General features: G+C 37.5%; 1 protein-coding gene across 1 annotated transcript; it reads right to left on the reverse strand.

Moving 5' to 3' along the window:
• Nucleotides 1-830: 830 nt before the first annotated feature.
• Nucleotides 831-8970, reverse strand: LOC107702528 (serine/threonine-protein kinase PLK1-like). Its single transcript, XM_016504876.1, has 11 exons — nt 8256-8970; nt 7413-7581; nt 7180-7324; nt 6939-7032; nt 6468-6690; nt 6218-6284; nt 4909-5009; nt 4618-4695; nt 2006-2160; nt 1462-1644; nt 831-1338 (listed from the first exon to the last, which is right to left on the reverse strand). Exons 1-11 carry the CDS (start codon nt 8616-8618, stop codon nt 1132-1134), a joined length of 1785 nt encoding a protein of 594 aa, XP_016360362.1. The 5' UTR covers nt 8619-8970; the 3' UTR covers nt 831-1131.
• Nucleotides 8971-12525: the final 3555 nt, after the last annotated feature.

Consider the following 12525-nt stretch of genomic DNA (forward strand, 5'->3'; position numbering starts at 1 on the left):
TTATTTTTCAAATACTGTACATTATTGTAGGTCCTCTATGCACGTAGATATGTGGGGGCGTGTTAGAACGAGGCGTTTTAGGATGGCGTGGCTGACTCTTAACTTTTATAAAGAATATCTCTTTGGATTTGAAACTTTAGTCTTTGCAACTTTACAGATCTTCTTTATGCACCAAGAGCTTGTAACACTCCAAAGAGAAAGGAAAACTTGAAATCGCATCATATGACCCCTTTAAAGTGATTACGTTTTGAATATGGATGTTTTTACAGGAGGCCTTTGTTCACCCCCCGGAGCCGTGTGAGGCACTTTTTTTTAAATGGATGGGCGCTTTTTATTTAACTTCTTTTGGACTGATGCATGCAACACCCACTGAGTGGCATTAAACAGCTTGAAAGATAAAAGACAATTTTTTTATATAACTCCGACTGGATTCGTCCGAAAGAAGAAAGTCATATACACCAAGGATGACTTGAGGGTGAGTAATTTATGGGCTAATTTTAATTTTTGGGTGAACTAACCCTTTAATGCAACCTGACTAAAATGTTTTAATTATAAAAATAATAATAGTAATAATAATAAATACTAATCCCAAACTTAGTGCATATTACCTTGGAAAACTCAACATGAAACACCCCATTTCAAAAATACTAAAATGAGTAAAGTGAAATTTAAATGATTGAATGATCAAAGTTTCATGTTGACTCAAACACAACACATTTTCAAGACACTTATATTTTAATTTAACTCAATTATAAACTTCTATTTATCATTAACAGTATCTAACAATCACAATTTCTCTAAAAAGACCTTTATTTTGGAATACCAAGTTATTTCAAATATTCTCTTACACATTAAAAGATTAACCTCAAAAGCTTTTATACAAAGAACAGTCAAAAGGTAAACAGACAAGTTCTAAAACATTAAAACATGTACAAGAGCATTCACATGATACGGAGAGCCGGCATGGTCACAAACTCCAACCCCAAAAAACAAGTGATAGTAGAGTAAACAACAGATCCAGAGGAGGAAGTCATAGCGTAGAACTGTACCAAGTTTTACTGCTGGAATATTTAAAGGCCCTCAGACTCGAGCAGAGTTGGTGGTGAACACAAAGCTATACAATTTGTGATGTTAGCGGGTGGAAGTAGCAGTAGCGGCAGTGCTTTTGCAGGCCATGAGCTTCTCCACCATGTTGCGAGCGTAGCGCAAACGGCTGGCCAACTCTTTGCAGCATCCGAACTCCTCGATTAGGGTCATCTTATAGGTGTAGAACTCTCGCTTCTCATTGATGTACGTCACTGCTCCCATCAGGGTACACAAAATAAGCTTAGTGTGGTCCTGGAGGGCACAAAGAGAAAATGGTGAGTTCACAGTTTCAGTTTGGATTCTTCTGGATTTTGTTTGACATCACAAGTACCCAGATGCAGTACTTTATCCATTTTAGACATGCCAGTTTCTCACCTGGAAGAAGTTGATCTGCACAGTTCCGTTGCTCAGGTGTAGCACGATGGCACTCTTTGTGCGGAACCAGTGGCGGAGGTAAGGCAACCGGGTCAGTTCATCCCCATCACGGGGTGTTATGTTTGCCCCAGCCTTCAGCAAGTGCTCACTCATGTAATTCCTGAAGTACTTGAGGAGTGTAATCTAAACCAAAAAAAAAAAAAAAAAAAAACTTCAGCAATCCGAAGAGGAAGATCAAATATTAGGGAAAATTGCTTAAACTCAACATTATGACATTAGCAACTGATTTTACGTCTGTAATGCAATGTATTTCTGGATTTATAAAAAGAATATATTATGAGAAAAAAACAGTATCATTCAAAAGTTTGTGGTAAATGACTTTATAGAGAAATTAACATTTTTATGCAGTATGCTATAAATTTATCAAAAGTGACAGTAAAGACATACAATTTTACAAAAAAAAAAAAAAAAAAGATTTCAGCAATCCTGGATAACAAAACCATTATGAAACTCGTTTGTTGCGCTATTTCCAGCATACACAGACCTTTTTGGAGAGCGAAGAAGGGTAGGAACGAACACTGAGGTAGGATTCTACTGAGTTGCGGTCAATATATTGCAGACTGTCACCATCAGCGTACATGACCAAGCGCGTGGAATCATTGAACAGAACGCCTACACTGTTATCACACAGTTGGTAACCTATGAAGGGCAAAAATACATTAGCATATGGGCAATATTTTTAGACAGCATGCAAGTAGCCGTTTCTGAATGAAACTTGCACAAAAAAAAAAAAAAGACCGAATTCTCAAAACATTTGTGAATAAATCACCTTTTCCATCCTGTGTGTTCAAGAAAACAATCTTCACTTCCTAGAAATTTGTGTGTAATATATATATTTTACATATTTGTATGTGTATGTGTATATGTATGTGTGTGTGTATATATATATATACACATACATATACATACATACATATATACATATATACATATACATACATACACACACACACACACACACACAGTGGTGTGAAAAAATTTTGGCCCCCTTCCTGATTTCTTATTTTTTTGCATGTTTGTCACACTTTAATGTTTCAGATCAAACAAATTTAAATATTAGTAAAAGATAACACAAGTGAACACAACATGCAGTTTTTAAATGAAGGTTTTTATTATTAAGGGAAAACAAAATCCAAAACTACATGGCCCTGTGTGAAAAAGTGTTTGCCCCCTAAACCTAATAACTGGTTGGGCCACCCTTAGCAGCAACAACTGCAATCAAGCGTTTGCGATAACTTGCAATGAGTCTGTTACAGCGCTGTGGAGGAATTCTGGTCCACTCATCTATGCAGAATTGTTTCCCTTAATAATAAAAACCTTCATTTAAAAACTGCATGTTGTGTTCACTTGTGTTATCTTTTACTAATATTTACATTTGTTTGATGATCTGAAACACTAAAGTGTGACAAACATGCAAAAAAATAAGAAATCAGGAAGGGGGCCAACACTTTCACACCACCGTATATTCCTAAAAATATATATATATATATGTAAAGTGTATACAAGTTAATATTATATATATATATATGCATTTAGCAGACGCTTTTATCCAAAGCGACTTGTAGTGTGCACCACTGAGCCACAGGAACATATATACATACACATATATATACATATACATATATACATATATAGAAAAATGGGGGCAAAAACAAAAGTGTTGCATTTATAATTTTGTTCAGTATATATAGCTGCCGCAACCGTGGAAGACAGTGACTTTTTTCCCTACATAATACATTACTTGAACCTCAGAGCAGAGTCCTGCACGTGGGACGGATGAACAGCTAATATTTGATGTAGCTGGTGGAATATTATTTATGTTGTCATTTGCGGTGTTCAATTCAACAGGGCCTCAATTCTATATCTGCTGATAGGCAGCTGCTTTCAAATGGTGCTTGCTTGCGTTCACACTTTGTAGTCTGAAGACCCAAAAAAAAAAGGTTTCTATTTACATGATTTGCAGCATCGAGCGTCGTAGCCAATCGCGCTGCAACTGACATGAATGGCAGCTTGATTATAACGGGAGTGCTCCTTGCTTGCTTTCTGTATATAAATCTATTTACAATTTGAATAAAAGTTTTATTCATGCTGTTAGGAGGACCAATGGCCACATATACACTGTAGGGTTTCAGAAGAGACAAATGCATTCAAATGCAGAGTCATTCCCCATATGGGCAGATTGTTCATATATGTAGGCAAAAATTTCGCATCATTTACACAAAGGACACACGTTCTCATCTTTTTTTATGTTAATTAACTACCATGTTGCAATGTATATCTATTTTTCATCAATCCATCAATTTTGGTTTGATTGCTCATTACATGAGAAAATGTTTGCCTACCTGATGTACTAGATTTAGTGCGGGTGCAGTTCAGGTTGTGGTCTTTGTCAAACGGGTCAGGGTATGGAATTAAATGAATGCTCCTGTCGGATAACGGGTCAGGTGTTCCGTCAAGTACTGCATGTGCAGGGCGGGTGCGAGTTTACTAAACAGGACCTGTGCAGGACTCTCAGAGTGTGCTGAAAACTGTTGACTGAAACATAGCTAGTGAAAGAAGAATACTTTGCGCATTCCTTAAGGACTGATGGATCCACCAAACTAAACTGCAGCGAACTCTACTAATTGTAGTGATGCACCAAAAATTTTTTTTTGTTTTTTAACCAGAATTAAAAATAAGTTTATTTAGCCAAAACCCTAAAATAAAAGTTTCAGTAATTAGGGTAATTGAACTTATGCTGTTAAGAGTGTTGTGTTCTCAGGCAATAAATTCAATCAGTCACAGTAAAGTTCTTCAGCAATGAGCCACTTCTCCATTTCAACCAAACAAATTTTAAATGTTTCTACTCTACATGAACTCACAAAGTGAGTTCACCCTGCTTACATGTTTGCCTGTTGTAGTTGGTTTGCACAAAAAAAATAAAAATACTAAGAGTCAAAATGCATCATTGGAGAAATGCTAATGATACGGTTTAGAGGGAATAAAGACAGTTTCAACAGTTTTTAGGGAATATTCCAGTTACCGAAATTTTAGTGCAACAACAAATTCCAATTTGGATACTGGCTTGAGTATATCAGTGTCAGCATGGTGTCTTACCAAGGCCATATTTGTCAGAGTAGTCGACCCATTTACTAATCCAGAAGATAGGAATACAAGCAGGGTCCTCGGCTTCCCCTATAAAGGGAAAGATCAGTCATTGCAATATGCTTGTCAATAGTTTGAACATGTACACCAATCAGCACATGACCATATTTTTGTGGCTTTATGTGCAAATGCACAAAGTATAGTTCTATAGATTTTTACTATCACAGTAGCTCCTATTCCTGTTTCCATTAAAATACAGCAACATCCCTTCTGTTGCACGATGCAAAGAATCCACGTGGTTACCTTGTCTAATGAAGTCTCTCTCAGATGGCCTGGCGGTGTTGAGACTGGCCAGCTGCTGCAGCATGTCACTTAGATGACAGTCAGGTTGTTCAACTCCATCCCTGTGCAAAACATTACATTTAGTGACAAATTCATTAAATACAAACATATTTCTGTAAAGCCCAAACTCTACATTTATAATGGATGCAAGCCAGAGTTCAAAATTATATTTAAAAAATCATGGTTTTAATCCTATTGGCCAAAATGTGTGTTCAAAACCAGATTTAAAGGGGTCATATGATGCTTTTTTAAAGATCATTTTGTGTATTTGGTGTAACAGAATATGTTGACATGCTTTAATGTTCAAAAAACACATTATTTTTCAAATACTGTACATTATTGTAGGTCCCCTATGCCCCGCCTCTCTCAAACGCTTCGTTTTCTACAAAGTCCCTCCTTCCGACAAGCGCAGTCTGCTCTGATTGGCCAGCTGACCCAGTGCATTGTGATTGGCCGAACACCACAAGCACTCGTCGGAAATGTAACGCCCCTTACCATAATCGCGAGCTTCAGCTTTCAAAATAAATGTAAAGACAGAGTCGCGTGACAGACACAGTGATGAAGCTGGTATGTGTTTGCAGTACACAAGCCACGGTTAAGACAGCTGACTCCACTGTGATGTGACCCCCTCTCTCTGGCTCTCTCTCTCACACACACACACATACACATGCGCGCACACACACGCGCACACGCACAACTCCGCATTTGAACAGTCAATAGCAAATACTTAAACTAGTAACAAAACAGTAGCTGATTCAGAAGCGCCAGATTGTCATAGCAAAGTCAGAATTACCTCCTAGTTTCACAAAACGGTCGTCCATAAAATGCATTGCTGTTCTGTTGTAAGTAATCTTAAAGATTCCTAAATGCATCTGCTTTCGGAAGGCCAAATAAAGTGCTTTTGCTTTCGCCTAGAAACACACAGCGTCTCCCTGACATGGCTGCATCAACACTAACTGCGGTTACTGAAACCACGCCTTCTTTCTTTGCGTGCACATTTGGGCAGCATTATGCTAATATTTCCACATAGTGAGGTAGATATGTGGGGATGTATTAGAACGAGCCGTTTTAGGGGGGTGTGGCAGAGTCTTAACTTTGATAAAGAATATCTCTTTGGTTTTGAGACTTTAGTCTTTGCAACTTCAGGGATCTTATCTATGCACAATCAGCTTGTAACACTCCAAAGAGAAAGGAAAACTTGAAATCGCATCATATGACCCCTTTAAAGAGTCAATAGTTTGCCAGTATCTACACAGATAAAACAACTAACCTCTGCTGAGGATCTTCCCTTTGTTGCTGCTCCATTTTTCCCATTTTCTCAATTGGACTGTCTGTTCCTGTACACACAGAAGATTGCATGCAACATGAAAGCGTTTCAAATTTCATTTTATTTCTGAGTGACAATATTCAATGAAGTAGGGGGAACACTGAAATCCAACATAGCCATTTAAATAAAGTAAACAGTTGTGCCAAGATACTACAAGAAAGCATTTTAAAAATGGATTTATCTACACGCATACCTTTATTAAGTGACGAGAGGGGTTTGCGAAGGAGGGCGGGATCCAGAATGGAGGGGGCGATGGAGAACCTGGGAGGTACAGTGAGACAGGAAGTGGGCAGCCGCAGAGGCGCATAACCGGAGGTGAAAAACTCATCGGCCAGCAGCTCAGACACAGAAGGTCTGAGCGTAGGGTCAGCGTGCAGCATCCGACGAATCAGAGCAGCAGCAACTGGATTAATGTGCTAAACAAGACAAAAGAAGCATAATGTAATATACCACCAATCTGTTTTTCACACCGAAGAGGAGATTCACTTTTCACTTTAGCTGCATTAAACATTCCACAATAGAAGCTAGGAGGAAGTCGTGGCCTAATGGTTGGAGAGTCGGACTCGTAACCCAAAGGTTGCGAGTTCGAGTCTCCGTCACTATAACAGACATTTAGAAAATAGTATTTTTATTTCATGCCAACTCCTGATGCAAAGATACTTACTCTAGGAACGGTGTACTCATTCTTCTTGATTCTGATGTAGGTCTCCTTCAGACAGGATGTCTCAAATGGTGGCTTTCCAACCAGCAGTGTGTATCTGATAGACATATTACAAGACCATCAGCAATCATACATGCTCAATTATAAAAATGAATCATTATGCAAGAATGATATTCCATCAGAGAGCTAGTGTTTTATGAAAATCAAATGCTTCCATAGTTATTTAATCTAACAACGGACTTACAGAATGCATCCCAGTGACCATACGTCTACTTCAAAGCTGTGGCCTTTCTTGCAGAGCACCTCTGGGGCGATATAGTTTGGAGTGCCGCACAGGGTCTTCTTTCTCTCTCCATCAAACTCGATCTTAGCGGCCAAACCAAAGTCACCTAAAGAGAGAGAAATGGGACAAACAGTCTTGATTAAAAGAGGTCAGGGATGAAATAAAAAGGCAAAGAACAATCAGTGTTTGCTTACCGATTTTCACATCCATGTCATCATTGAGGAACAGATTTCCAAGTTTAAGATCTCGGTGGATGACCCGGTTGTTGTGCAAGTACTGACAACCCAGAATAGTGTGACGCATGAAGTATCTGGCCTCAGGCTCCGTCACTGCCTTCCTCCGCTTGTGCAATTCAAGGAGAGACTGTAAGTAAAGAGAAAGAAATGAAGCACCAAATCTAGAGCAGGCGGGAACTTCAAACAACCTTTTTTTTTTTACTCTGCTTGCACTACAAAAAAAAAAAAATTATACATATACACACACACACACACACACACAATGTTCTCACAAAAAAAAAAAAATTTTAAACAGGAAGCAAATTAATCAAATAAGAATTCACCAAGAACCTCCTGGTTAAAAAAAAAAAAAAAAAAAAAGTTTCCCCATTTTTCAGAATTGCTTTATCTGGTAGTATTCGATGATTATTTGAGTTTACAGAATCCGAGCATAAGATGCACAAAGATACATTAAAAACTGCAAGTGAGGAAAAAAATATATATTTCTGACTGGAGTTCGTTTCAACAATATCTCCGAGAAACAGAAAATCAACTGACGTCACATCCTCCCGTTTAAAATCCACTGACTGACAATGTAAGGCAGAAAGTAACGTTAGAACCGGTCTTAGTTTATATATCTCGTACATTATTATAAGGAATAAACAATTGAGTCTAACGTTAGTAAGAACACAGTAAGTACCTGTTAATCTTAACATACTTTAATTAAATGAGTTAACTTAAAGCACTGTCGTACACGATCATCCAGTGACAGGAATAGCGACCGTTGACGGTCTGTTTTCAAATCGGTATCCCTGATCTTACCCGTCTCCGACAGATTTCCAGCACCACGTACACGAAGTCATCATCCTCAAAAAAAACGTGAAATCCCACGACGTGTGGGTTATCGAGACTCTTGTGAATGGCGATTTCTGTGCTCATTTTCTCTTTCTGGTGGGGCTTCAGTAGCATCGACTTCGGCACCACTTTCCCTGCGAAAACCTCCTTTGTGTCCATATCTGTGATTTCGTAGCATTTCGCAAATCCTCCTTTTCCCAGAAAGCGACCTCGCATGTATCTCTTCATGGTTCTGGGATCCACTAGAATATCAGGAATCTCTTTCAGAGGAGCAGATTTGGGGTCGACATGAGCCGATGGCTTCGCCGTCTTTGCGATTCCAGCGCTCATCGTTGCACACTTTGCAGGACGATTTATTTTGAAGAAGGAACCCTAAAGTAATGAAAAATAAATAACCGAGGCGAAGTTCCTTGCTTCTTTATCCCGAAACAGCACGCAATTCACCAGTTATCCATATCCGCTGCGAACCACCGAAAACTACATTCAAATAATAACTCCAACAACTTGAAAACCCACAGTATACAGTGTATCTTATCTAAAAGCTGTATATTCACCTCCCTGAGGCACGCATTGGTAGTATTTCTCGGATAAGAACGAAATTAAACGGGCATAAATATAGTGCGTCGACCCGCTGCTCTGATGGGAATGCAGGGAGTCGCTGCTACTTTTTGAATTGTGCTCGATTCGTTATCTCCGCCTCTGATTGGCTGCTGCGATTTAAATTCTGACCAAACACAGCGAAGCATCATGGGACTCGCCATGCACGTTCTGAAAAAAACTTTATTTATGTTCTTTGGATATTTAACTTTGGGAAGCATTGGACAATGCAAAATAGCTTTCGTATTAAATTATATTTTATGATTTTACTATGAATCATACGTTTTATGATGTCTCTTTTAAATAGGGCCCACTCTATTATTTAAAGCCCACTAATTTGTAATAATTAAATTATTAGCTACTTAAATGTATCTACATTAAAATTTAAACACTTAATTGTGGAAATTATAACCTGATTATAAATTGCTGTATATTATTTCCTCGTGACATATTTTGTACATTATTGCATTTGTTTAAATATGCCACGTGCACTTTTGGGTTTGTACACTTGATTCATGCACGTGTGCTTAAAGTCTGTTGAGTATCTAACCTCGAAAAGTAAATGATCTTGCTCTAGTTTTTCTTTTAGCCAGTTATCCCACTTGTTTTTAACACTTTGTGTACCTTTGTGCATTTGTGTGTGCGCAAATGGTCAAATGAGGGCACATTTTAGATTGCGGAGGGGGGGGAATACCATATCACCTATCATTACATACGTTTTTATGTTTGTACAAGTGTGGTGTGTGAGTATAAAGGACAGAAAGCGAGATAAACAGAAAGTTTGCCCTTGTGACACAAAACCAAAACAGTGTTACAAGGTCAGTGAGCACTAAGTAAACAATGTTATATTAAATTATTGGACAATTATTAGCGTTTATTTTAATGTCTCGTTCAATCCCATGATATTCAATTATTTCTCACAGACTTAAAATTAATTGCTTTCTTCTATATATAAATATGAAAAAATTAAATTATGCAAATTTATTTTTTTCATATAGCCTAATCAAATCATTAAAGAGAAGACATGACTTAGATTAGCTGTGTAGGAGTTTTTTTCAGTATCTGTGTCTTTGTCAATTCTGTGAAGTGTTTCCTAATAAGGTTGTTTACTGTTTTTCATGACAGCATTCTCACTGTTGTCCTCACGACTTTCTCCTGATAGTCCATTCACAAATGCACGCATGCACCCACCGCTTCCTGATTAAAACACTACAAGTGTCTCTCTAAAAGGTTGTCATGGCAGTTAGATAATTTTAGCATATAGAAAAAGATGGGTTGCATGGTCGCAGTGAGATAGGAAGTACTTAATGTTTGCATAAAACACATAAGCCTCCTTGAAAGCTGAATAAATTATGCATAGGCTATATTAAACCGTTCCAAAATACATCAACCTACGCATACTGCTGGGACTAACATTAGCCTACTGTCTATGATCATAGCTGCCATTCATATTTAGTGACAGATCAAAGTTTTTACCATTAGTTTTAACATTTGTTTCATTTTGCTACCATCGTGGTTTTTACTTTTGTGTTTATGCATAGTTTATCATCATTGTGGACATGCCTGTATACTGATAATATTATTTTTGCTCATATAGCTACTCCTTAGTCCATTAGTCAATTGTCCTGTTTAGAAATAAATACTTTATGAAATTATTTTTGCTCAAAAATAGCTAGCTTAGTCCATTGTCCTGTTTAGAAATAAATACTTTATGAAATTATGGAATGTTTTTAAGAGGTGAGGAAGAAGTGAAGCAAGGAGAATGCGTTCAGATGGAAGGTGAAAGTGTCAGGAAACTGGGGTTGATAACAAATAAGCAACAACAAAAAGTTAATCTGCCACAAACTGTTTTCATGAATTATATGGCCAAACTCACACAACTGTCCACTATAATGCATTACTTTACATTTTTATTTTACATTTCAGGTTTTGAAGTAATAGTTTACCCAAAAATAAAAGTTTAATTAAAATTTACTCACCTTCAGGCCATCCAATTTTGGTTTGTTTTTGGAGAAATGTAGCATTACATCACTTGCACCAATGGATCCTCTGCAGTGAATGGGTGCCATCAGAATGAGAGTCCAAACAGCTGATAAAAACATCACAATAATCCACAAGTAATCCACATGTCTCCAGTCCATCAGTTAACATCTTGTGAAGTGAAAAGTTGTGTGTTTGTAAGAAACAAATTGTTCCATTTTATTGTTAATTGTTTAATTGTATTGTTTAATTGTAAAAATACATGCTCTCTATCCATGATATTGCTTTCTCCATGCAGTGAAAAAGTCATCTTGTCTGAATCAGGAGAGAAACAAAAAATTTGGTGGATTTTGATGTGAGATGACAACAGGGGATGGACTTTTCCACTGGATGAAGTGTTATTATGGATTATGGACTCATGTTTTGGCCTCAAGCAATGGTTTAAAGTTAAAATGACTTAATGATGGATTTGTGTCTCACAAACATGCAGCTTCACTCCACAAGATATTAATTGATGGACTGAGTCATGTGGATTACTTGTGGATTATTGTGGTTATTGTCATTCAATGCAGATCATCCATTGATCCACGTGATGCAATACTAAATTTCTCCAAACAAACTCATACATCTTGGATGGCCTGGGGGATGTGTTCAGCTCATTTTAATGTGTGAATCATTCCCATGATATATTTGCAAACTCTATGTAATGCCTTATCCCAATAGCAAAGAAAGGGTGTGACGGTGTTGAGTCATGCAACAAAAAATTTGGTGGATTTTGATGTGAGATGACAACAGGGGATGGACTTTTCCACTGGATGAAGTGTTATTATGGATTATGGACTCATGTTTTGGCCTCAAGCAATGGTTTAAAGTTAAAATGACTTAATGATGGATTTGTGTCTCACAAACATGCAGCTTCACTCCACAAGATATTAATTGATGGACTGAGTCATGTGGATTACTTGTGGATTATTGTGGTTATTGTCATTCAATTCAGATCATCCATTGATCCACGTGATGCAATACTAAATTTCTCCAAACAAACTCGTACATCCTGGATGGATTGTCATTCAATTCAGATCATCCATTGATCCACGTGATGCAATACTAAATTTCTCCAAACAAACTCGTACATCTTGGATGGCCTGGGGGATGTGTTCAGCTCATTTTAATGTGTGAATCATTCCCATGATATATTTGCAAACTCTATGTAATGCCTTATCCCAATAGCAAAGAAAGGGTGTGACGGTGTTGAGTCATGCAAAGAACTGAGCACACAGTCACAGACTGATATACTAACAAAAAGGCCATCTGGAAGGTGCAGAGACTTTATTTTCTGAGGAAAGGTCAGGTCATTAAGCACATGTACACTCCAAAAAAAAAAATGGTGCTATATAGCACTAAAAGCGGTTCTTTGGCTCGTGATCATAGGGGAATTAACCACTCCAAAGAACCGCTGAAGAACCTTTTTTTTTTAAGAGTGTAACAAAATCCTTAACATGTCTGATGTACAGAGTGATTTTATGTGTTGGGATAAGTAGATTTGATGCTACTTATTTAGTAGCCTAAATAGGTCACATTTGGTATTACCTTTAAAAAGGTAATGAGTATGCACAAAGAACACATATTGATTAAAACATAATTTGCATTTATTCACTCA

This window comes from Sinocyclocheilus anshuiensis, unplaced genomic scaffold (assembly GCF_001515605.1).
Source record: "Sinocyclocheilus anshuiensis isolate Anshui unplaced genomic scaffold, SAMN03320099.WGS_v1.1 scaffold218, whole genome shotgun sequence".
Lineage (NCBI taxonomy): Eukaryota > Metazoa > Chordata > Actinopteri > Cypriniformes > Cyprinidae > Sinocyclocheilus > Sinocyclocheilus anshuiensis.